Consider the following 27,356-nt stretch of genomic DNA (forward strand, 5'->3'; position numbering starts at 1 on the left):
TTCTGCGTTGGAGGGAAGCCTTCTAGCTTATCAGTGGGAGTGGTAAGCACTAGGTAACCTGTCTACCACATAAGGAATGATTCTGGCCCAGAAATTGTAGTTATTGGCCGTTTGGGCAATCTCTTCCATCTCTCTCAACTTTCTGATTTGAAAGCTTGCATTTGCACCTGTTTCTGTCTTGTAACTCATCTAGTGCAGATACAGATTCTTAGTTGTAGCACTTAAATTTGCTTATTCTTGCTCAGCACTTGTTCAGAATTTGTAAGCACTAAATAAGCTACTAATTACTATAGCACTCAATCTTCCTCATTACCTAGAGGAAAACAGTTTTTGTACTTACTTTTCTCACTTGCTTAGAGAAAAACAGCTCTTGCACTCACTTTCCTCACTTATCTAGAAGAAAATTGTTTTTTATTCAGGCATGTCGAAGGGTCAGCTCCCAGTGTTCTCTCCTCTCTATCTGATGAATCTGGGCATCTTGACACAATGTAGAAATTGCTTCATGTACACAGAAATTGCTTCATGTACACAGACAACACTCTCCTTCTAACACCCAATACTACAACCTTTGAGAGATATACTTATCTAGCCAAACTGGAGGTAAAGCTCTCTCCAACCAAGACTGAACTTGACAGTCATGAGGAGAAGGTAAACATTTGCACCACACCACACTCATCACATAGTCTCACTAAATCTACACCACCAAAATCCACATATAGTAACACAAAAACATTCGCGGAGGCTCTCAATAATAATCTGTCTAAGCAACAGAGACCTCCAAAACAGAAACGCAAGCAGCCTTCATCCCCCAACACAAATGACACATAGCCCACAGACTCAGTGTGCCACTCAACCACAGCCAATAAGGTAAAACAAAGTACCCAACACACTAGTCATAGGTGACTCTATAGTCAGGCACACTGATGTCCCACTCACCAGGCTAAACAAGGAGAAGGTTACTGTCAGCTCCCTGTCAGGTGCCAGGATCTGCCACATAACCCACACACTCAGGTCACTCCACAACAAGTACAAATATGACTCTGTCATTGTCCATGTTGGTGTGAATGACCTGAGACGTACCTCCCTGGACTACATGAAAAGAGACATGGAAGAGCTCTCCGATCTTGTAGCCCAGGCAGGTATGACCCTAGCCTTGAGTAGCATTCTGCCATCACCCAGAATGATACCGCAGTACAAGGACAAAATGATTGACTTCAACAATTGGCTAAGCTTCTGGTGTCATTCTAAGGGGATCCAGTATCTGTCTGCTTGGGACACCATGGTCGATAGACCACGATGCTTTGCCACAGATGGCCTGCACCTGTCGCCCCCTGGGATTCCGGATACTGGCTAAGGCTCTTGCTGCCCCTGTAGTGCCATTTTTAGGCAAGGTTCAAATAACAAATTCAACAATGTAACAGGAACAGACAAGCAAAAACTGAGAGTAATGCTACTCAATGCTAGAAGTCTAAATCTCAAAATGCACTCACTCGAGGCACTCCTTAAAAGGGAGAACATCGATATCTGTGCAGTGACGGAGACCTGGTTCAAGGCTCCAGAGAGCACTCCTGCACTACCAGGATATAACTCTTACCACACTCTTCGGCCATGTAACCTGGACCGAAACACCAAAGGCGGAGGTGTGTACATATTCATTAAGGATATCCACACCTCCAGGCTAGTTGCTCAGCATAATGCATCCGAGGTTATCCAAGTGCAACTAAGTCTGGGTAAAACTGCAATCAAATTGTAGCTTGCTTCAGATCCCCCACCATGCCCTAGGATTCCCACTCCTCTTTTCTTGATGCACTGGAAAATATTAGGGTTCAACCAAACACCCTAATAATGGGTGACTTCACCTACCCCACCATTAACTGGGAAAACTACTCGTGTACCAACTCCTTAGCTCAACGCTTTCTGGAATTCATAAACTCCAATGCCCTGGATCAGCTTATCCACACCCTCACCAGGGGCAACAATATCCCTAGACCTAGTCATTACCAACTTGAATGACCGGTGTTCCACACCTGATGTCACCTCCTCGTTGGTCCGATCCGACCATAAGCTAATCACCCCTGATATCCACATCCAGCCCCCACCCCCCATTAAGGAAACCACGGTAAAAAATTTCTCCAACGCCAACTTCATGCTTCTTAAGACAGAAGTGGTGAACTTCATGACACCCATGCAGATAGACAATACAGTTACAACTGCTGAATTCTGCACAAATGCACTCTATAAGCACTTATACGAGTGCATGGATTGTGCTATCCCAAACAGAACCAAGACGCTATCCTCCAAAAAAAGAAGCCAATCTAGTGGTCCCTTGCCATAAACAAACTGTCCAACAGAGGGAAGAAACTATTGCAAAAGAGAGTAAAATCCCATGAGCGGAGGAGCTCCCTGCTCAGCCTCAGTAAGAAGCTGAGATCTCTTAGAAGATCCTCCAAAGCTAGCTCCGAAAACAAAATCACCACTAATTCTAAGGACAACCACAAAACATTCTATAGCTATGTCAAGAATCTCGATGGCAACACCCAGATCTGCTCTGAGTTACAGCACAAAGGCATGAAAATTACAGAACCAACTGATATTACCAACATCCTGGCAGATAGGTTCACTGCTAACTTTACCCCCCCACCCACTAAAGGGTCCATATCTATACAGGAAGAATGTAGAGTCCCTGTAATCACAACTACGCAGGTAAAATCTGCACTCTCTAAAGCCAAAAATACAGCATCCATGGGACCGGACAACATCCCAGGCTGCGTTTTACACGAACTTCAGAATGAACTGGCTCCCCATTTAAGCACCATGTTCAATAATAGCCTTGCATCAGGCTTTGTGCCCACTGAATGGCGCACAGCAACAGTTATCCCACTCCACAAAGGGGGAGCCACTACTGATCCCGGGAACTATCGACCTATTAGCCTGACGAGCCTGGTCTGCAAGGCCATGGAACGTATCGTCATGGAACTCATAAACAAAGATATTGGTAATCTCCAAACTCTGGATCCCACCCAGTTCGGGTTTGTGAAAGGCAGATCATGCCTCCTGAACCTGATCGATTTCTTTGAGGCAGTCACCAAAGCCGTAGATGAGGGTAAGGTGGTTCACACAGCCTATCTTGACCTCGCCAAGGGTTTCAACACCATCCCCCATTCTGGAATTATAGCTAAACTCACTAAACTAGGTATAAATCCCTACGTCATAAGATGGGTTGCCAACTGAATCACTGACAGAACCCACACTGTAAAAGTTGCAGACTCGAAATCTGACCTCAAAGCAGTGACAAGTGGATTACCACTTGGTTCCATCGGGACCTCTCTTGTTTGTTATCTACTTCTCTGACGTACAGGCTAATACAGAAGGCCTCTGGCTAACGAAGTTCGCAGACGACTGCAAACTAGAAGCCATAGTCAAGTCCCCAAATGATGTGGACATCCTACAGAAGGGCCTCGCTGAGACAGATGCCTGGTGTCAGAGCCATGGCCTCAAGCTCATTGCCAAAAAGTGCAGTGTCATCCCCTTTGGTAAAAACTCTGTACCCATGAACTACCACATAGGCAGCAATCTACTTAACACCGAATGTGTGATAAAAGACCTTGGGACCCAGGTGCACAGTAGTCTCTCTTTTGATAGTCACATCGCCACAGTAGTCAGGAAGTCCTTCTACGTGGCACACTTCATCATAAAAGGGTTCTCATCCAGGAAAAAAGAGGTCATTGTTCCCCTCTACTCGACACTCATTAGACCCATTATAGAGTACAGTGCCCCTTTTGGAATGTACCTCACAAGACATCTGCAGCAGCTGGAAAGGCCACAGAAGTACCTCACAAAGAGGATTACTGGCCTCAAACAAATGCCCTACACTGACCGCCTCAAAAAACTGCAGCTTTACTCGGTAGCATATCACCTACTCTGAAGTTATCTCTGCCTAACATATAAAGCTATGTTAAACCCTGAGCTGTTGGACATGCTACACCTAAAGAAATCCCAATCCCTCCGCTACATGCTCTAGAGACCTAAACCTTGTCACCACAATAAACAGGACATGCTGGAGGGATAGATTCCTGTCCCAGAGACTTCTCATACTCTGGAACAGGCTACCCATCTATGTCAATCAAAGTTCTTCATTAGCACTCTTCAAGAAAAATCTTGATAAGTGGATGGGAAATAGGAAATACACCCCGGGGACCACTTCTGTGTCTCTGCTCGACAGTGGCACAGGAAAATAATTTTCTTGGGTGGCATAAGCCAGGGAACCTTGTTGGCTAGGCTTACATAGGCCCTTGGGCCGATAGCCTAGTACCTACCTGTGAACCTATGAAGATCTACAGTTATGCTAAGCCTACATGCCTGCGTCACCCAAACATATAGAAATTTTCTGGATTTCTAAACCTCTGAAGGTTTGGCATTGGTCATAGGGAACAAAATAATGGCCAAAGTGTTCTGTTTTAACTTTTTGCTGTTAGACTCACACAAGCTTCATAAGCCATACTGACAATCTTTTAACAGTAAAGAGGTGACTGGTCCTTCCTTTGTCACAGTCTGTATCTGTCCCTCACATCCCAAAAATAACCATTTTCTTAAGTATTTAACCCTGGATGTCTGACTGTAAACAGGGTGAAAGAAATAACGGCCTTAGCTGTGTACTTAAACTTGCTGCTGTTAGATATTTGCATTACTCCTCTCTGACAAATCATACCATTGATTGCTTAACAATGATCTGTTATATGTAGTCCCCATTATCTTAATATACAGCTTACCTTCTTAGACTCCAAAGTTGCTGCTTTCTGACTTTGAAGATCACTTTTGCTAAATTGTGAGGAAAGTGAACAAAACAATGGTCACAGTAAACAGTTTTATTACTCACTGCCCTCCAGGAATCATGCCTGTTTCTATCAGTTTGGTCCATTTGTTCCCCTCTGTGGTAAGAGTTATTCATGAGAGGTCATCATCCATGTAACCTTCAGTTGTTTTTATTTATTTTTTTATTTTAATTGCACCCAGACCCCCCTGTGACTAACATGCATATTTGTGGATGCAGGGGCCTGCAGTGCCTTTTCTTGTGATGTATACATTCCTGATCATACCCCATGTAAGTTGCATCATGAATATGGCTTGACAGAACCAAGCACACACTATGGCCCATCTATATGCTTTGCATTACAATCTAGTCAGTAGTGCCATTACAGTGAGCCAAATGAACTCCCTTTCAACAGGATGAGCACTCTAGCATCATCTGCTCACTTCCACCATGCCTACCTGTCTGTTCTACCACCAGAGATGCTTATTCACCTTTTCCATATGGGTCATCATCAAGGACTCATTCCTCCATGCCATGGAACTGGCTGTACAGTAATGTAGTTCATCTTGTTTCTGTCACTTGAACTGCTGTCCTCTGACAAGCTGTATCAATAATTGTTTAACAGTGTTCAGTCAATTACTCTTTGCTTTTACATACAGTGTGTATCCCTACTTCTCATTCTAAAAGTATTTATGTTTTGAGTACTTTCCCAGATGTTTGACTGTGATATATTTGCTTTGCTGTCACAAGCATTTTTTTTATCTTTGTTAGCCCCTGTAATCGTGGTCACTGTATAATATATGAAAAAATGGCACAGGTTATTGTTTGGTGCAGTGAGTATGGTGAACAATTGAAGCTTTTGACTACCTCAAATAATTAACAGGTCATGGATTAGCTAGCCATGGCCTGTTAAAATGGTGAAGAAAGGAGCTGAGAGGTCATTTAATGAGTATTGTGACATCTTGATAGCTGCTGGTAGTTTCTTTCTTTTTTTAATCTTTAGGGCATTTATTTCACCAGTATGTTAACCATACTGATGAAATAATTATCCTTTTAAGTGTTGCAAATGAGGGAAAGCATGATGTTTTTTATTTTAAAATCACGTTTTACACTGCTGCCTTTTAGAAGTGACAAGTCCTTCAACTTTTAAAAAAAAGTGTGTTTGCAGAAGAAATGTAGTGACTCACATAACTTGCTATAATGCCATTCATGTGCTTTTCCCATCTCTGTACTCGTGTTGTATGTAGTTACATTACCACACCCCTACTCCTAATTCCAAGTTTACTTTTCTTTGCATTGGGGGTACATTCGGAAGTTTTACAGCATTGGACTTGGCATGCATTCCCCATTATCATTCATATCATTGTTTCAAGGATTTCAATTACAGTCCTCAGATTTTCAACAGGAACACATTTTGCAGCTTTAAAGAGGATATTAGAAAGGTTTATGTGGGCATCTGAAGTTCTGTTATTGTCTGTGGATGTTGAAATAACTCGTAATCCGTAGTCAGCGGGTTAACACTGAATAGTCAAAGTTATCTTCATATATTGTATGCTTAAAATATGTTGTGTGATTTAAGCCCAGAACTACTACCAATTGACATGAGACAGTATGTATACTTTAAGACACTATAATAAACTTTGTGTCTTTTGAATATCACTGTTAAAATAGATTTTCTTTAAAAAAGTGTTAACACTTCTGTTGTTAATTACAATCATATCATGTACCTATTCTGAACAGAAAAGCTTTACTTGATGTATAAGTGGTTAAAAATCTCATTTATTGCCTGCAGGGGGATACACTGCCTGAATACAGAAGCATGTCTGAATTTTTTATTGCTTTACATGGTTCCCCAGATGGTTCCAAACCACAAACCAAATCAAAAAGTACATGGTACATAGAGAAAGGTAACAGCTGTAGGTAAACATAGTTCTCTGCATGATTGTTGAGTATGCCAGCTTGACTGATGAAGTCTGTTGCAAAAAGCTCTGCAGTTCATACGTGCAGGCCGCTGCCAAGTAAAATTCAGCCTGGAATGAAGTGGTCCATCCTTGTCAAGCAACAGGACTGAATCCACAGTCATTTGTCAGCTTGGCATCTAAAGTTTTCCTAGGCTACTAGCCCCTCCCATTTACCCATAATTCTCTGCAACTTAGTTTCCTCTGGATCATCTTTTGCCACTTATGAAGCTTGTACTGGAGAGAAGAGGCCCAGGCAGTCTGGTGTTTAATTTGCTGTATTTGTGCAAAAATATTACTGTTTTGCTCTTTTTTTCAGTATTTCCATCTGATATGTCACCCTGATTCAATTAACCACAAACAGAACATGCTGAGAGTCCTTACCCCATTAAGTATGTTTATATAAATAAATGCCTTATCTAGTAGGGGGTGGTATGTGGGGAGCTAAATTGAAATCCCACACAGTTTTTTGCAAATTAAATTGAATTCAACATAGCCTCCTGGGTTGAATGATAAAATTGTTCTAGAAAAGTATTTTAGCAGTAAAAGCTGGTAAATGTGGGAGTTATTTCTTAATATTTATTTTTATATTTGCACATTTATCATCTTTGATGTACATTTTATGGTGTTATAAATACGTGTTTGATCTCATGTTTCATACATACATTTTTGTGTGTATTTTTATCTGTTGGTGGAACCCAGATTGCATCATTGTTTGTAACTTTTTAAATATTTAAATATAAACCAAGCAGCAAAAGCAGCCACTGCAGATCGTAAACCAAGTAAAATCCAAAAAACAAAATGATCAGGACAGCCAAACGGTTCAGTGTAACTTTCATTGCAAAACCATTTAAAATATTAGCGCTTTTATCTGTCTTATTGTAGATATCTTCAGAAAGAAATAAAAAGAATTAAAAAGGCCGTAACATCATGAGAACAGTCTACAACAGCCCCTTTTTATGTCATACAGGAAGCATCTAACAATGCATTAAGAAAGATTGCCAAACGTCTTAGTGACCAGTGCAATTTTAAAGAGACCTGAAACTTTGCAACACTGAAAACCACTGTCAACAAGTCAAACAAGAAAATATTAAACAATCCACTTTGAAATACTCTAAATAAATAGGTTGCAGAAAGAAATAACTTTAAAGTGTGCAGTCAAAGCTCGAAGTATAGAAGCCTTATAATTCAGATTACTAGTAATGGATACTGCTTCATTTAAACCTGGTACACTCCTGACATGCAAACATAACTGCCAACACAATTCTTTTGCAATAATAAATTCTGCAAGTCCTATTTGTTGTTTTCATCTGTAATCCTTTCAAGAATGGAAAATCTAAACATAGAAAAATATTTGCAGCTTATTGCATCCCTTGCTAGGGTACTTTTGTTGTCTATTTTATTAATGCTATACAAATGCTGATCTTCTTCTTCTTCTTTCGGCTTTTCCCGGTTAGGGGTCGCCACAGCGGATCACCTTGTCCGCACATTGAATGGCAGTGGAGTTTTACGGTGTCGAGTTGCCAGCCCGGCGCCCAACCTTCCACAGAAGGCACACTCACACGCACACCTAGGGCCAATTTAGAGTGTCCAATCCACCTGCAGCATGTCTTTGGGATGTGGGAGGAAACCGGAGCACCCGGAGGAAACCCACGCGACCACAGGGAGGACATGCAGACTCCGCACAGAAGGCACCCCAGCCGAGGATCGAACCGGAGAACCTCTTGCTGTGAGGCGGCAATGCTAACCACTGCACCACCGTGATAAAAACATTTATTAAGTAAATTGTTGGTCTTGTATAAAAGGCTGTACATCACTGACACCAGGCAAGGTAAACAACTTTAGATGTGTAGTAGAAATGTCTGTCCTAGTAAGCCATCTTCTAGCAGTGTCCCACTGTACTTATTTTCTATATAAATACATTGTTTGCACCGGCCACATTTCAGTGTCATAAAACTTTCTGCACTCTGTTTATTCAGAGTATTCAGAGGCAGAATGCTAACCCGCGGTAGTGGTACTGCGGTAGCGTTGTCACCTCACGGCAAGACGTTGTCCCGTTCAGTTCTCAGATAGAGCATCTTCTGTGTGGAGGCATGCGTGAATGGGCGTGCCTTTGTTGAAGGTTGTGCATCAGGGCTGGTAACTCGGCATGGAAAAATCCACCACCATACATTAGCGGACCGGAGTTCCGCTGTGGCGACCCCTAACCGTGATAAGCCGAAAGACACAACAACATTCAGAGGCAGAATGCTATTTTTACTTTCAAAGTGAATCTTTTAATGTTTTCTTGCTTGACTTGTTAACAGTGGTTTTCAGTGTTACACAGTTTCACTTTTGTTTATAAACAGCACAGGTCACTTCAAGAATGTTGGCGGCCTTTTTTGATACATTGTTACATACTTCCTGTTTGATATAAAAAGGGGAGTGTTCTCATGATGTTACGGCCTTTTTAGGTCTTTTTATTTCTTTCTGAAAATGTCTACAATAAGACAGATTAAAGCGCTAATATTTTAAATGGTTTTGCAATAAAAGTTACACTCAGAACGATTTGGATGTCCTGATAGTCTGTTTTTTTAATATTTAAATATGGTTACTTTGCATTTATCTAAAGGTTCTGATGGGAAGTACCGTATGGTTGGAATGAAAGTACTTAACAGCCTCTATTCTGTTTCTGGGTTGGTGTTTGTTTAAATAAATATACATCTTGTGGTGCAGCTCTCAGCATTTCTGTTTGTGGTTACTTGTCTTTGACATTCTACACACTAGCATGTTTTTTTTTTTTTTTATTGTAGTTACCTTGATTCTAGTAAATAGAACAGGTTAGACCTTACCAATTATTTACCCATTTTTGCATCTTTTTAATTTTCTTCCCTTTTCAAGGCCTTTGCATCTTTTTTATCTCCTTGACCTGTCTATGTTATCCTGTTTGAAACACACCTAGTCTGTTACCCTGTTTGTCAGTTCTTACATATGTAATTTTTTCTTTATGTAGTTTCTTATAAAGCATTTAGCTCAAGGAGTTGCAGCTGTATTTGGCAGGTTCATTTTCTGGTTCAAAATTGTAAAAACTGTTTAAAAATAGCTTGAGAGTTAGTTTGTTCTACTTGTTATTGCATGACGTTTCAGTCTCTTTAGTTATGAATAGTTGAGCTTTTACAAAATGTTGATGAAGCGACACAGTTCCATCAAAGGATAAATAATTATTGAGGTTTTTGTTTAGGGAAAGCTCATTCAAATAAACATAGTGATATTGTGAAGCTTTTAATACTCAGACTATTAGTGGGAAAAACAAGTAGTGGTTGCAGAGTTTGAAAGCTAGCTGAGCATCCTTTCCCAAGGGGATTCAGCCTTGGTATCATTCTTGGTCTCTGTTCCCAAGATCCAAACATGAATCTTAGTTATTTACTAACATAAAGAAAAAGGGACTGTGAAGACGACAGAAAGTTAAGAAAGTAAGGTAGATGTGAAATAACTTACCATCTGAGTGCTTTGTCCTGTTGTAGTTCACAACAGTACCAGTATGGAGGATTCCTGTACCACTTTAAGGGTTAGCAAAGTTTCTAGTTATTGTTGCTAAATCATCTCCTGACTAATTTTTTGGCAGGAGTTTCTTCTGTGTCTCACCCAAGAGGTCAGAATGATCCTGACTTCCAAGATGACCGTACTCTGATCAGCAGCTTAATTTCATCTCTGCCAGTGTGAAAGGAGAAACTGAGAAATAACAAGACAGTGAAATTGACATTTTTGTAAATTTCAGTTACTGGCTAGTTTAAGTACACTGCCTGTATAATAGCAAAGAAGAAACTTAGAGAACCAGAAAGAAAATCAACGAGAAACGAAAATTCTGGCTGGGTAGAATTCTGTGCAGCTGTTCAGAAAACAAGTAATTCAAGCTTCAGCTTTGGTGCAAGCGATGAGTTCCAGTAATGTTGAGGATAAAAAGAAGTCAAATATACTCAGATTAAATTAAACATTAAAGGAACATATACACTCAAATAAAAAAATGCTGGAAAAAATAGAAGAAACTTTTAAGAAGCTATTCGGATGAACAGATAAAACTACAAAAATTAGAGGATGAAATCAAGAAAAGGATTATTAAGTATAAGGCTTCTCAAAAGAGCTGTTTAAAACATGGTAGAGTTAGAAGACAGTGTGCAAATAAAACCTGAAATATTCTGCTGTACCAGAGAAAGTGGAAGAAGCTGTATTAATCTTATGAAAACAAGCAACTGGATGGGTATTCCAAAACAAGATTTGTTCATTGAAAGGCGAAATCAAGCATTTGTTTCAAGCTTGGCTATGAGAAAGCAGCAAGGCATATATTAGTAAAGATCCAATCATACTACCAGAAAGAGTTGATCCTGACAAAACTGTGGCAGAATGGAAACATCTTAAAATTAGAGAAGGCAGAGTGTTGTGGAAAATGATTATTCACTGTACACCAAGCAAAAGAGAAGGAAATGTACCCCAGCAGTCAGGGAATGTTGAGAGGCAGGCATGAGACTGAAGCTGCTGTATCCAGCTGTCTTCAAAATATTTTTTTCCAGGAGAATCAAAGGCAGTTTTAGATGCAAAACAGGCTAAAGAGGAAATAAAGTTTATACAACAAAAATTGAGTCAGCAAACAAAAGGGGACTCTGCCTCTTAATCTTCTGACAACAAAGCTCGGAGAGAGACTTTGCCAGTGAATTATTTTCCAGTGTTCCCAGGGAAAATGCTTGAGACACACAAAAAAGCACAGGAGTTGTCTAGAAGAATCAGGAGTACCTTGGGCTTGAATCAGACTCTGGTGTTGGGCGATGGAAATGTACAGTAGGAAGACCAGCAAGACTAAAATTAGTGAATAAACAAGAGAGTCTAAAGCATTATTCACATATGTGAAATTTGGCTTTGCAAGAAAAAAGTCGCTGAAAAAGACTGGATGTTTGTTGACTTTATTAAACTAGTAGATAGACTATAAAATATGTACCCCACTTTGTCAGTGATGTTTAGAATGACACTCAAATGGAAAAAAAATAATTGTAAGAAAAAAAATCTTAGTATTTGTGTAGAACATTTCATGTTGTAAACTGCAATGTCATTTATAGATTCATAGGTTCATAGGTAGGTACTAGGCTGTTTGCCCGAAGGCATTCATAAGCCTAGCCAGAATGTGTTGGCTTTCGCCACCCCCTTAGATTAGTTCCCTGTGCTTCTGCACAACAGATCCATTATAGTGATCCCCGGGGTAAACTTTCTGTTTTCCATCCACTTGTCACGGTTTCTCTTGAAGATTGTTAGCGAGGAGCTCTGCCCAATGTAGATTGGAATCTTGTTCCAAAGCATGGGAAGTCTCTGGGACAGGAATCTATCCCTCCAGCACGTCCTATTTATTGTTGTGTTGAGGTTTAGCTCCCTAGAGCATGTGGCTCGAGGGGGTATGGTTTTCTTTAGGTGGAGCATGTCCAGTTCTGGGTTGGACATGGCCTTGTATGTCAGGTAGAGATCACCTCTGAGTAGGTGGTATGCAACCGAGTACAGCTGGAGTTTCTTCAGTCGAGCTGCATAGAGCATCTGTTTGATGTCAGTGATCCTCTTGGTGAGGTACTTCTGTGGTCTTTCCGGCTGTTGCAGTTGTCTTGTAAGATACATCCAAAATGGGGCATTATACTCTATGATGGGTCTGATGAGTGATGAGTAGAGGGGCACAATGACCTCTTTTGATCTGGATGTGAACCCTTTTGTGATTTGGTGGGCCACATAGAAGGATTTTCTAACCACTTTGGCAATGTGATTATCAAAGGAGAGATTACTATCTACTTGGGTCCCAGATTCCTTATTATGTTTACCGTATTTAGGGGACTACCACCTATGTGGTAGTTTGTGGGTACTTTGTTTTTTTCCAAAGGGGATGACTATGCACTTTTTTTCATTTAGCTTGAAGCCATGATTTTGACACCAGGTATCTGTCTCAGTGAAACTCTTTTGGAGGATGTCTGTGTCAGCCGGAGAGTCAATAATAGCCCCTAGTTTGCAGTCGTCTGCGAACTTGGTCAGCCATAGTCCTCCTATGCTTGCCTGTACCTCTGAGAAGTATATGCCGAACAGGAGGGGTCCTAGCATTGAGCCCTGGGGAATGCCACTTGTAACTGGTTTAGAGTCAGACCTAGCTCCCACTACACTCATCATGTGGCTTCTGTCTGTGAGCCAGTTGGCAACCCATCTTGTGACGTAGGGGTTTATGTTCAGGCTGGTGAGCTTGTCTATAAAGCCAGAATGGGGAATGGTGTTGAAGTCCTTTGTGAGGTCTAGGTAGGCTGTGTGTACCACCTTTCCCTTGTCTATAGCCTTGGTAACTGTCTCAAAGAAGTCCACCTGGTTTAGGAGGTATGATCTGCCCTTAACAAAGTCGAACTGGGTAGGGTCCAGTGTTTGGAGGTTCCCAATGTCTCTGTTAATGAGTTCCATGATGATTCGCTCCATAGCCTTGCAGACCAAGCTAGTCAAGCTTATAGAGCGATAATTCCCGGGGTCTGTTGTGGCTCCACCTTTGTGGAGCGGAATAATCGTTGCTGTGCGCCACTCTATGCGTACATAGCCTTATAGTAAAACAGTTTTCAGTTTTGGGTAGTGTGTAGCCCAGGGTATTTTAAAAGAGTGGGAAGTCTTTGTAGTGACTGTTATATATGTTAAAAATATTAAAGTAATACAAGTGCTTTTTTAGTTGTAAACATATAGGCTTTACAGTATAAGAAGAGAAGAAAATCTGGACAAAAGCAAGTTTAATATTAATATGCTATGATCTTGAGCTGCTGGGTTGGGGTGTAAAAGTGCACTTGATTGTCTTATATGCAAAATTAAGATATATTATCTTATTTTTCAAGGGTAAATGTCTAGATTTAATGCCCTTGGCTTAAGCTATAAATAAGTACTTTTTTAAGCAAGTAGGCTTGAAAAGTAAGACAGAATGATGAAATCAATGAAAAATACTAAGTTTCTTACATCTGCAAAGATATTAGCTTGCCTTTTTACCATTAGCAAATGTTCAGTAAGAGTCAAGAAGTCTGCAGCTGAAGACAATTGTACATTTTTTTCAGTAAAATTTACAAAAATTAATTGTTGACTACTTTTACATGGAGACGAGCTGTCTGCAGGTGCAAGCCATTAATCTTGAGAGTTCTGAGCATTCTTTACTGAGGAAGATGCAAAATTAAAGGTACAATGGTAGGCAGTTCAGTGAAAAAGTTTGAAATTGTGGAAAGTGAATAAGAGATGGCAGCCTCCATAGCAGCCTTTATGCATTTAACAGAAAAATGCACAGTTTAGTTTTATTGAAAGATACCCAATACACTTTATATTAAGGGTAAAACGTAATGTTTTCTGAAAGCATGCAAGCTGTTATAGGTAACCTTAATTTTAGATTAGGTAATAACTGTGGGTGCAGCTGTCAGTTTGGTTTCGTGGTTTCTATTTGGAGGGTTAAGCATAATTTTTTTTTAAATGTACATAGTTTTTTTGTGCGTATTCTAAGTTAATAGGGATGGGTGTGTTCTGAAAATGTATTTAGTTTTTTGTTTGAGGATTTTCATAAAAAAAAAAGTTTTAAAAATTTTGACACATGTTCAAATGGAGATGTTTAGAAACTACTGTATAAAAGATCAGCCTGTCAAAAATTAGTGTGTACATGTAATACTACAAAAGTTGGAAGTATAGAAGACAGTTTTTATTAAAATGCATAATAGGTGGGTACATAACTTTTCATCATACTGGCTACATTATCTTTGTTATCTTAGAAAGTAAGTGGTCTTACTGATATAGACAAAAAAGAAGCATACTAAATTATATTAAGGAATGCAGAGTGGAACTAGCAGTGCTGCAGGAGACACATTTGGAATGAACTGAGCATGTGAATGACAAAGAAAGGGCTTCAAGTTGGTTATTCAGCAAGATTTCAAGGACAAAGGAGAAGGGAGAAAGTGTGATAGTAAGAGGCTGTTGGCAAATGAGAAAGATTATGCTGGCATGTATTTAGATCCATCAAATGTTGCTGTTATGGAGCTTAAGAATATTTTGGGAGAAATCAGCTTTCAGCAAGGAATATTATTTTTAGATGGGGAATGGAACTTTATTTGCAACATTGAGGATGTATTGGGAAACCTAGAAGGAAAAATAAAATTCTGTATTTTAAACTTATCACTATTTTTAAGCCTTGTATTATATTTGTATTATCTTGTTTATTATTGTATCATCACTGTTTATCTGTCATGTGGAACGTTTATCCCATGGCCTCCGTTGAAAAAGGGCTCGTGCTCAGTCGGATAAGAAATGTCAAAATAAAATAAATAAATTTCTGAAGGAATTTATGAAAATATTTGGTATGGAAAAAGTGAATTCAGTAGTAGGAACTTTGACATAATTTGAATATTATATTATTATGTTATTTCTCAGGAAAGTGTACGTTTAATTGAAAGCTTCAGTACACATCCAATAACCATTTCACGTCAAGTACCAATAAAAACTAAGAAAAAATGCAGGGTAATGAAGTAAAAATGAGACACTGGCCCTTCCCTGCCTACCTTTTAAAAAGAGAGGAACTTAAGGAGTGGGTGGTGGAAATAAATTGAGTTATTAGGGAAGATAGAAGTATCTTCAGAAGTTTTAGCTCATGAGTGAAATAAAATAAAAATGGAATTTAAAAATAGGATAGAAATAAAAGAGAAATTACTTAGAGGAGGTGACAAAGGTTAAAATGTTACAAAATAAGGGGAATCTCGCAGAACAAGAAGAGGCATAAATATATAGTGCTAAAGAGAAATTAAGTGTGTAGTAGGATAATATGCATGAGTGTAGAAAAACTGCTGTTAAGCAACTATTTTTTGATGATAATTCCAGAGCACCAAAACTTTTATCACAAGTTAGGCAAAAGAAGTTAGAAAGGGTTGTCACCAAACTTAGTCTATAACAAAAAAAAAAAAAAAAAAAAAAAAAAATCCAGAGATCCTGTAGAAGTATTAGAGATATTTAAGAAATTTTATGAAAATTTCCATGAAGCAGAGAAATGTGGAAATCAAGAAAGAGCACAAATGGAAATATTTATGGAAGACTTAATTATGCCAATGTCAGAGGTAGATCTCAACAGCTAACAGGTTAATTAGGAGAAGATGAGATAAAAATGTTGATATGTAATCAAGCTTCAGGAAAGTTTCCAGGAACAGATGGTATTCCTGTTGCTGTTTGGAAGTTAAGAGGGAAATAAGTGATAAAGATCTGGATGATTTTATTTAACAGCATTTTAAAAGGAAGGGAAGCAGTGACATCTTGAAAGAAAGCTGTGGTGGCTGTGTATTACATAAGGATGGTATAGACTCGTTAGATTGAGGTTCATATAGACCAGTGATGGTGAACCTATGACATGTGTCAAAGGAGACACACACCACATTTTGGGTGACTCGCTAACACCCAAGTTAACAAAGACACCGCTTTTGCTCATGTGCACTGAATTATTTTGTGGCCGGAGCTTTTGCCACGCCAAACCCAAAAGATTCGCCATCACTGATATAGACCCATGTACATTTCAAACCATGGTTATAAAGTGTTTGTCTATATTATTTAAAAGAATAGCAAAGGTGTTGCCAAAATTGATAGTATGAATCAGTGTTGTTTTCTGGGGAAGCAAACATTTGACAACAGTGATCCAGAGGGCAGCAGAAAGTAGGAAAATACTTTTACTGTTGCTGGGGGACTTGATAAAGAGAAGGCATTTGGCAGAGTAAGCTGGGATTTTCTGAATAGGGCAATGGAGGTATTTGCATTCTCTGATGCAATAATAAGGTTATTTAGGGTATATGAAGGATTGGAGACAAATAAAGTAGGTTTCATCTCTGATAAGTTGTGTTTGAACAGAGGAACAAGGCAGTAGTGTCCTCTTTCCCCTTTGCAATTTGCTTTATAGTTATAGCCATTGGCAAAGAAAATAAGATACCTGGAAATGCAAGGATATAACTGGTATGTAGTCAAGAAAGTTTGGCTTTATGTTGACTAACATTGACTGGATATGTTAAAAGTAATGTACAGTGTTTACAGCTATAGTTGTGTTGGCGCGGTTTAGAATGTGTAATGTTTGTAGCTGAGATTGTGTCGCTGTGGTTTATTGTAATTTATATAAATGTAACATGGCCACTGGGGATGCACAAGCCAGTGCATTTCTTTGTGCCAGTCCCAAGCCCAGATAAATGGGGAGGGTTGAGTCAGGAAGGGCATCTGGCATAAAACTTTGCCAAATAATTCATGTGGACACTACTAAATATTTCCATACCTGATCAGTCGAGGCCCGGGTTAAGAATGACCGCCACCAGAACTGTTAGCCAACAGGGTGCTGGTGGAAATTGGGCTACTGTTGGCTGAAGGAGGAGAAGTGGCAGAAGGCATGGCCGAAGGCAGGAAGAGAGGAGAAAGGCTAGGACTGTGGTAGTGAGGGTCGGAAATTTGAATGTTGGCAGTATGACTGGTATAGGGAGAGAGCTAGCTGATATGATGGGCAGAACGAAGGTTGGTATATTGTGTGTGCAAGAGACCAGATGGAAGAGGAGCAAGGCTAGGTGTATCGGAGGTGGATTCAAATTGTTTTATCATGGTGTGGATGGGAGGAGAAATGGCGTAGGAGTTATTCTGAAGGAACAGTATGCTAAGAGTGTTTTGGAGGTGAAAAGAGTGTTGGATAGAGTGATGTTTATGAAGCTGGAAAGTGATGGTGTAATGATGAATGTTGTTAGTGCATATGCTCCACAAGTTGGGTGTGCGATGGATGAGAAAGAAATATTTTGGAGTGATTTGGATGAAGTGGTGATGACTGTACCAAAGGGTGAGAGAGTGGTGATTGGAGCAGATTTCAATGGGCATGTTGGCAAAGGGAACAGAGGGGATGAGGAAGTGATGGGTAGGTATGGTGTTAAAGGAATGCAGAAGGTCAGATGGTAGTGGATTTTGCGAAAAGGACATGGCTGTGGTGAATACGTATTTTAACAAGAGGGAGGAGCACAGGGTGACATACAAGAGTGGAGGAAGATGCATACAGTTGGAGTATATCTTATGTAGGAGGGCCAGTTTGAAGGAGATTGGAGACTGTAAAGTGGAGACCGGGGAAAGTCTAGTTAGGCAGCATAGGATGGTGGTTTGTAGGACGAATTTGGTGATCAAGAAGAGGAGGGAGGAGTGTGAGAGCCGCACCAAGGATCAAATGGTGGAAATTGAAAAAGGGTAATTGTGAGGTGGAGTTCAGGGATGGGTTAAGACAGGCACTGGGTGGCAGTGAAGAGTTACCAAATAGCTGAGTAACTACAGCAGAGCTAGTAGGGGAGACAGCTAGAAAGGTGCTTGGTATGACATCTGGACAGAGGAAGGACGACAAGGAGACATGGTGGTGGAATGAGGAAGTACAGGAGAGTATACAGAGAAAGAGGTTGGCAAAGAAGAAGTGGGGTTGTCAAAGAGATGAAGAAGGCAGACAAGAGTATAAGGAGATGAGGTGCATGGCAAAGAGAGAGGTGGTGAAGGCTAAGGATAAGGCATATGAAGAGTTGTATGAAAGGTTGGACTAAGGAGGGAGAAAAGGACCTGTACAGATTGGCTAGACAGAGGGACCGAGCTAGGAAAGATGTGCAGCAGGTAAAGGTGATAAAGGATAATGAGGGAAACATACTCACAAGCGAGGAGAGTGTGTTGAGGAGATGGAAAGAGTACTTTGAGGGTTTGATGAATGAAGAGAATGAGAGTGAGAGAAGGTTGGATGATGTGGGGATAGTGAATCATGAAGTACAATGGATTAGCAAGGAGGAAGTAAGGATAGCTATGAAGAGGATGAAGAATGGAAAGGCTGTTGGTCCAGATGACATACCTGTGGAAGCATGGAGGTGTTTAGGTGAAATGGCAGTGGAGTTTTTAACCAGATTGTGTAATGAAATCTTGGAAAGTGAGAGGATGCCTGAGAAATGGAGAAAGTGTTTTGGTACCGATTTTAAAGAATAAGGGTGATGTGCAGAGCTGTAGTAACTACAGAGGGATTAAATTGATAAGTCACAGCATGAAGTTATGGGAAAGAGTAGTGGAAGCTAGGTTAAGAAGTGACGTGATGATTAGTGATCAGCAGTATGGTTTCATGCCGGGAAAGAGCACTACAGATGCAATGTTTGCTCTGAGAGTATTGATGGAGAGGTACAGAGAAGGTCAGAAGGAGTTGCATTGTGTTTTTGTAGACTTAGAGAAAGCATATGACCGGGTGCTTAGAGAGGAGTTGTGGTATTGTATGAGGAAGTCGGGAATGTCAGAGAAGTATGTAAGAATGGTACAGAATATGTACGAGGGTAGTGAGACAGCGGTGAGGTCTGTGGTGAGAGTGACGGATGTGTTTAAGGTGGAGGTGGGGTTACATCAAGCATCAGCTCTGAGCCCTTTCTTATTTGCAATGGTGATGGACAGGTTGACAGACGAGATCAGATAGGAGTCCCCATGGACTATGATGTTTGCAGATGACATTTTGATCTGTAGTGAGAGTAGGGAACAGGTGAAGGAGACCCTGGAGAGATGGAGATATGCTCTAGAGAGAAGAGGAATGAAGGTCAGCAGGACTAAGACAGAATATATGTGTGTGAATGAGAGGGAGGATAGAGGAATGGTGAGGATGCAAGGAGTAGAGGTGGTAAAGTTGGATGAGTTTAAATACTTGGGGTCAATAGTTCAGAGTAACGGTGAGTGTGGAAGAGAGGTGAAGAAGAGAGTACAGGCAGGATGGAGTGGGTGGAGAAGAGAGTCAGGAGTGATTTGCGATAGATGAGTACCAGTAAGAGTGAAAGGGAAGGTCTAGAAGAGGGTAGTGAGACCAGCTATGTTATATGGGTTGGAGACAGTAACATTGACAAAAAAGTAGGAGTTTGAGCTGGATGTGGCAGAGTTAAAGATGTTAAGATTTGCACTGGGTGTGACGAGGGTGGACAGGATTAGGAATAAGTATATTAGAGGGTCAGCCCAGGTTGGAAGGTTCGGAGACAAAACCAGAGAGGCAAGATTACATTGGTTTGGACATGTGCTGAGGAGGGATGCTGAGTATATTGGGAAAAAGATGCTAAGGATGAAGCTACCAGGTAACAGGAAAAGAGGAAGGCCTAAGATAAGGTTTATGTGGTGAGAGAGGACATGCAGGTGGTTGGTGTAACAGAGCAAGATGCAGAGGACAGGAAGAAATGGAAACAGATGATCCGCTGTGGCGACCCCTAACGGGAACAGCCGAAAGAAGATGATGATGATATAAATGTAACATGGCCTATGTCATATGTGATAATTTAATAAAGATGTTTCTTGTTTAAAAAAATAGTTGGCATTATTTGCATCCCTTATAATTCCAGAAAGGACATCTTGATGTTGAGGAATTTTTTTGAGACATTTTCATGTCTTTTTCCGGATATAAATTTAGTGAAGATTAGACAAAGGCTAAAGCTGTAATTTATGTATCATACACAAATTCGTTCAGAAATAGCCATATTTATTTGGAGACAGTAAGATGATGTATTTAGGAGTATGGATTAAAAAGGTTTCTGTTATGGCAGCTAAGGAGATGTGGTAACCGACTAAATAAAAGATCTAACAAAAACTGAGAAACTAGAAGCTCTTGTCTATGGAATATGGGTAATAGGTTGCAAGCAGTGAAAATGTTTTGAGCCCCTTTAGTTTTACATGCATGTCAGGCATGTTTTTTTTTCAACCAGAGGAAATGTTGTGGACAATAATTAATAAAGCTGAAGGAATTTATCTGGGGGGGGGGGGGAGAAGACAAGAGGTAAGTGGGATAAGTTAATCCTTCCAGTAGTGTAAAGTTGTGCAATATTTCCTGATTTGAAAGGTTATTTTACTGCTGTACAGTTAAGGCTTATATACTTATCCTGCAGAAGGTTATAATTCAAAATAGAAAAGGATGATGATGAAGTGGGGGTCAAGAAATTTAGAGAGAATGGAATTTTAGATTTCAATCCTGAAGGAAAATAATAACCATACAGAATATTATATTCATAAAGTAGCAAAAAGTATCTAAACCAACACAAGAATGGAAAAGAGGTTTTGCCAATAGGGATGACTGCAAGTAAGGGTACATAAAATAGGCAAGAGGGGACTGGAATTTACTGTAGCAGACAGGAAAAGGAACCTAGGTACTGTGAGCAAATAACTCGAGAGAGAAAGGTAGTAGAGTAGGTTGAGGCCTAGAAGACATTTGGGCTGCAATCTAGAAACTGCTTGACCTTTCAGGGATTAGTATCAGAGTATTGGCATAGAGAAAGGGATTGGGGAATCTTAAGTGAAAGCCCTGCTGTAGTGGATTTTTAGTTGAATCTGAAACAGAAGCTGCTGTTAAAAAATGAGTAATTAGTAAGGGCATATAACATATTGCATGATAACTATAAGAGTCAGTCGAAGGAGGTTAGAAAAGATTGGGAAAAAATAACGGAAAAGCAGTTTACAAGAAAATAATGGGAGGACATGTGTATGGTTCCCAAGTATGCAACAGAGTTCAGAAGGTTTAGTGTCTTTGGTTGAAGTGTTTGCATAGGTATTTTATATCCCAAACAGACTTCAGAGAATTTTTACTGATATAGATAGCACGTGTTAGAGGTATAATGGGGAAGAATGCGGCAACTGAGAACATACATTTTGGGAGTGTAATGAGTTGTCCAATTTTAAAAATTCCCTACAGAATACTATTTCAGAAATATTGGGTGAGCAAATGGCTATAAGTAAGGAAATGAGTTTTTTGAACTGGGACACAGGATTTGAATTGCCTATACCTAGTAAGACATTATTAATTTTAATTCTGTTGGCTGCCAAAAAAGCAATTATTAGAAAATGGAAACAAAAAGTCTAAACAAACTGTATGTGAAGTACTGAATATTATAAAAGATCTAAAAGAACTGGAAGAGGGATCTTTAGGAAGTGGAAACAGAAACTTCCATAGAAATTGTTGGAACATTACCTGCAGAATAATGTTTAGGAAGAGGAGGAGCAAGGTTTAAGGGAAGGTAGGAGTTCAGTAGTTTATGTAATGTTGAACTCGTAATGATTATAAAGAAAAACAATTGTGATATACATTGCATGTAAATGGGGAAAATGTTAATTTGTTTTATTTTTTCTGTTAATGTATTTGTGCCTACTACTTATGTCTTAAGTGATCATTTAAAAAAAGAGGTTAGAAGGATCTACTCCAGGCCATCATCTTCCAGGTCCATCAAGTCATATAGTAGCCACACTATCACTCTTGACATTGATTATGAGAAACTGAAGAAGGCTTTCATGAAGTTTCAGCAGAAAATACTTTCCTCTTCACTCTGTGGGTGGACAGAGACACTTCTTCCTTCCCTTCTTTTTCTTACTTTTTCATCCCAGATGTCCTTCAAGGATGCATCTGCAGTCCTAACAAATGGGTTGTCCTGCCTCAGGCAGCCCTTCGGTCGGCCGGATTCCAAAGTCTGGGTCTGGCCTCGGCTGATGTCGCACTTCACCCGACGTCATAGCTGCTAGGGTATAAAGGCATCAGCCGACGCCATTTTCCTCTGTCTTTCTTGCCACGCGGTGCCCGAAGCAGAAGCTGTTCGCAAGTGCCGCTCAGTCAGATCCAGAGATTTCAGCTTACTGAAGACTTCTAAAAAGCTAAGTACCCCGTTGGGGACTCTTTCTTGCCTCAGCCGATGTCAGACAAAGTAAATAATTGTTTAACTTGTGGGAAACAAATACCTCATAAGGATTTCCACTCTTATTGCCTTCCTTGCTTAGGCCCAGACCACGACGTATCAGCCTGTTTAGCCTGTGCTTCCTTCAACCGACGGACTCTTAGACGTCGGTCGGAGTTTGCTGAAGAGTTTTTTGGCTCCACTTTTGCATATAAAATGCCGTCGGAGACTCCGACTACACATTTAGCTAAAAAACGCAAAGAAAAGGACCGACACTCGCGGCCCGCGGTTTCGGCTGAAACCACGGTTAGGCCTACCGCGAGTGTCTCGGTTTCGGCTGAAACCGAGACCTCGGTTCTCCCTACGGCCGAAAGCATGCCTCCGATTACCGAGGCCACACAGGCCATGGCTGAGTCGGCTACAGAAATTCCTGCTGAAGCAGGCATACAAGAGTTGTCTGACACTATTCCGTTGGACATCTCTACTCCTGCACGTGGGGCAGCTAGTCCCCCTGCTTCTATGTCTATCAAGGCCTTTTCCAGGGCTAAAGCAGCCAAACTTTCCAAGGCCTTACCTTCAAAAGCTCCCTCTCACAGGCCTACCTCTAGTTCCCAGATTCTCAGCCTTGCTGAGGACCTGATTTCTTTGATCAGGGGATCCCATCCTCACCCAGATAGGGCCTCACAACCCCCTCCTGATAAGAGGCCTAGGACTGAACCGCCTGAACCTCTGTCCTCTGACTACTCTTCGGATGGTTCAGATGTATCGGACCATCAGGAAGGCCTGTACTCACCTTATGAGGATTCTGATGCAGAAGACTCCATTCCTTCTGCCTCACCTCCAGAGGAATTTTCTTTTGGGGAAACCCTACACTCTATGAGGGAACACTTCCAATGGCAGGGTCAGGACTTTTCTGATTCTAGGAAAAGGCTAAGGACTTTTTTACACTTACCACAGCATAGGCCTTTAGCCATTCCACCTGTACTTTCAGTTGTTGATGATGCATACAATGATGCCAGTACTGCCCCTGATTCTCTTCCCCCGGCCCCTGCAAAGCCTGACAGATACTACAGGGTCCCGGATTCTCACTACCACTTGTATAAAGCTCATGCTGCAGACCCAGAAACCATTTCTCAGGGCCCTAAGGGTGTTGCAGCTGCCTCTGCCAAAAACCCACTACCATCTGAAAGAGACTCTAGAGCATTAGAGAGATGGGGTAAAAAGGTTTATACATCTGCTACTCTTTCTGCCAGGGCTTTAAACTGTCAATTTCACATGATTCAGTACCAGGAATTTTTGTTAGATCAACTGAATAAAAAGCTGGCCTCTCCTGAACCTTTAGACCGTAAGTCCCTTCAGGATTTGGTACACAGTTCTCAGCAGGTCAGTAATCATGTCTTAAAATGTGGCTATGATGCACTGGAGGCTTCATTTAGATCAGCTATGACTGGAGCAGTGATTCGAAGGCATGCCTGGTTAAAAGAACAATCCTTACCAGACCATGTTAAGTCTAAGCTCCTGGATGCCCCTATGGAGAAGCGAAGTTTGTTTGGCTCCCCTGCACAGGAGGTTCTAAAGAAAGTGGAAGAGAAAGCAAAAGTCCAAACAGTCAAGGATTTTTTGCAGGTCCAACCTCCAAGGTTTAGCAGAAATTGGCCTTCAAAGAATTGGTCCTTTCCAGACACCTCCAGACCACAGAGAGGCAGAAATAGAGTCCCAAGAGGCAGAGGTCAGTCTAGGGGTGCCTGCAGGGGTCGTCAGTGGCAACCTGCCAACCAAAGAAGTGCCGCCACAGATGCGACTGCAACCACTTCTACAGGACAAACACAATGACTTGGCTCTAATTCCGCCTACCAGGGAACAAATGTAAGCACCCTTGGGTGGAAAGCTAGCCTTATTCTCAAGAAACTGGCATTGTATTACAGGCGACAAATGGACTTTACAAACAATAGACAAGGGCTACAGGTTTCACTTCCACACTCTACCAAAAAAGAGAGGAATGCCAAACCTTCCACCAAGCCAGACATCAGAGGCTCTAAAACAAATCAGCAGTTTACTAAGGATGAGAGCAATAGAAAAGGTACCATCTATGGAACAAGGCCAAGGATTTTACTCCAGACTATTCCTTGTACCAAGAAAAGAAAATCAATGGAGGCCTATTCTCGATTTGTCCGCACTGAACACATACCTCATTGTTCCAAAATTCAAAATGCTGACCCTACAGCAACTTCTTCCCATGTTGGGCAAGGAGTCTTGGCTGGTGACTCTAGATCTCAAGGAGGCATACCTGCACGTCCCTGTACGACCAGATTGCAGAAGACACCTCAGATTTCTTGCAGGATCAGAGCATTATCAATTCTCAGCATTGCCCTTTGGCTTATCTACTGTGCCCAGAGTATTCACGAAATGCCTGGCATCAGTTATTGCTCATTGCAGGCTTCAGGGAATTCAAATCTACCCATACCTGGACGACTGCCTAATACAAGCGGACAACAAGACAAAATTAATAAAGGATTTGGCCAATGTCATACAACTGCTGCAAGCCTTGGGATACACAGTCAACATACAAAAATCAAGACTAGTGCCATCCCAAAGGATAACATTTTTGGGTGCAGAACTGGACACAATAACTCAGATGGCTTTTCTCACAGAGGAAAAACAAAAGCAACTACCAGTCTATTTCATGGCCTTAACAAGACAAACTCAGCTTACTGCAAGGAAAGTCCTGCAGGCCCTGGGTTACATGGCATCCTGCATAATATTGATCCCACATGCCAGGCTGCATATGAGAAAGTTACAATGGTACCTAAAGAATGTATGGTCTCAACACAGACACAGTCTAGAAGCCCAGATACCAATCATTCCATGCCTGAAAAAAGAATTCCTGTGGTGGGCCCAGGCCTGTCAGATAAACAGAGGACTGCCTTTCCACAAACCACATCCAAGACAGACCATCACCACGGACGCCTCAGACCTAGGCTGGGGGGCACACATGGAAGACAAGTGCATCCAAGGCCTATGGTCACAAGACCAGCTGAATCTACACATAAATCTAAAGGAGATGCTGGCAGTGAAACATGCAATCGAGGCATTCAGACCATTCATCCAGCAAGGACACCTGCTGATAAGGACGGACAATACCACAGTCATGTCATGTCACATCAACAAACAGGGAGGCACACATTCATACCCTCTATGCCGGATGGCAATGGACCTGTGGAACTTGGCCCTGAATCTCAACATCCAACTGCAGGCCAGATTTGTACCAGGAAAAGAGAATTCACTAGCAGACAGCTTAAGCAGGACTACCACGGATGCTCACGAATGGATGCTGCATCCGGATATTTTCAAAACCATAACAAAGAAATGGGGAAGGCCAGAGATAGACTTGTTTGCCTCCCCACACAACCACCAACTGAAGAAATTTTGCTCAAGAGTATACCACCCATTTGCCTGGAGGGTGGACTCCCTTTCTTTCAGCTGGAAGGACCTGACAGTATATGCCTTTCCACCTCTTCCTTTGATGTACAAAGTTCTACTGAAGAACAGAGAGGAACAGCCAAAGGTAATTCTGAAAGCTCCAGACTGGCCAAGGCAACATTGGTACCCGCTACTGAGAAGCATGTCTCGGACGCATTCATGGCATCTACCTCTATGTCCTTTACTTCTAACGCAGAACAATTACAAGACCCTACATCCAAACTTAAAAACACTACAGCTAACTGCTTGGAAAATTGCATAAAACAAAACCAACTTGATTTATCTCAGAGGGTCAAGGACATTATCCTGGAGGCTCGCAGACCTTCCACAAGGAAAACATATTCAGCCAAATGGAAAAGATTCCTCATTTGGAGTGCAAAAAGGGGGGAAAATGTCACACTAGCAAACCTAGCACACATCCTGGAATACTTAGCAGAACTGTTCCACAATGGCCTGTCCTATTCTTCCATTAAGATACCTGCATCAGCAATTTCAGCAGAGTACAACATGGATCCTCCGGTCTTCTCTCATCCTCTCCTCAGACAATTTTTGAGAGGGATCAAAAATGTAAAGCCTCCAAGAAAACCACCTTTACCTGCATGGGATCTCAATTTTGTGCTAGAAAAGTTAACACTTCCCCCTTTTGAACCAGCAGCAACAGCAGACTTACAGTTCTTATCTTGGAAAACTGCTTTTCTGCTAGCAATCACTTCAGCAAGAAGGGTATCTGAGTTACAGGCATTAATGGCAGTGCAGCCTTTCCTTATCTTCCATCAGGATAGAGTGTCTCTGAGAACCAATCCTACTTTTATGCCAAAGGTGGTATCCAGGGTATCCTTGAACCAAGCCATACATTTACCTACATTCTTCCCCAACCCACAGAACAGGGGGGAAGAACTACTACACACCTTGGATGTACACAGACAACTGCGCTACTATCTGGACAGAACCAAGAACAGCAGAAAAACTGACCAGCTTCTGGTAGCATATGCAACAGGAGTGCAAGGAAAAGCAATTTCAAAACAGACAATTTCAAAATGGATAGGAAATTGCATTCGATTCCGCTACTCATTTCATGGAAAGACAACTCCTGAAAATATCAGGCCTCACTCCACAAGAGCTACAGCCACCACTACAGCTTTCCTACGAGGAGTGGCTACCAAAGACATTCTAGAAGCTGCTACTTGGAGCTCCGTGCATACATTTGCCAAGCATTATAATCTTCCTTTATACTCCAGATCCCGAGCAGGTTTTGCAACTGCTGTTTTACAAGGGATCCTAACTACACCATCATTATCTTAGTGCCTCCTCCCCCAGATTAGCTATGGTATTCTACCCATTTGTTAGGACTGCAGATGCATCCTTGAAGGACATAGTACAGTTTTGTACCTACCATAAATGTAGATGTCCGATAGGTATGCA

The 27,356-nt window shown here is 41.1% G+C and overlaps 1 protein-coding gene across 1 annotated transcript in view; it reads left to right on the top strand.

Moving 5' to 3' along the window:
* The window catches only part of CYLD (CYLD lysine 63 deubiquitinase), a 1,495,154-nt gene that overhangs the window by 767,753 nt on the left and 700,045 nt on the right, over positions 1–27,356 (top strand). Inside the window, exon 12 of the mRNA XM_044081615.1 lies at positions 6,603–6,717. Within this exon, the coding sequence (XP_043937550.1) occupies positions 6,603–6,717 (115 nt within the window). The remainder of the gene's footprint in view (positions 1–6,602; positions 6,718–27,356) is intronic.

This window comes from Protopterus annectens, chromosome 8.part1, assembly GCF_019279795.1.
Source record: "Protopterus annectens isolate FY-2018-M chromosome 8.part1, PAN1.0, whole genome shotgun sequence".
Lineage (NCBI taxonomy): Eukaryota > Metazoa > Chordata > Ceratodontiformes > Protopteridae > Protopterus > Protopterus annectens.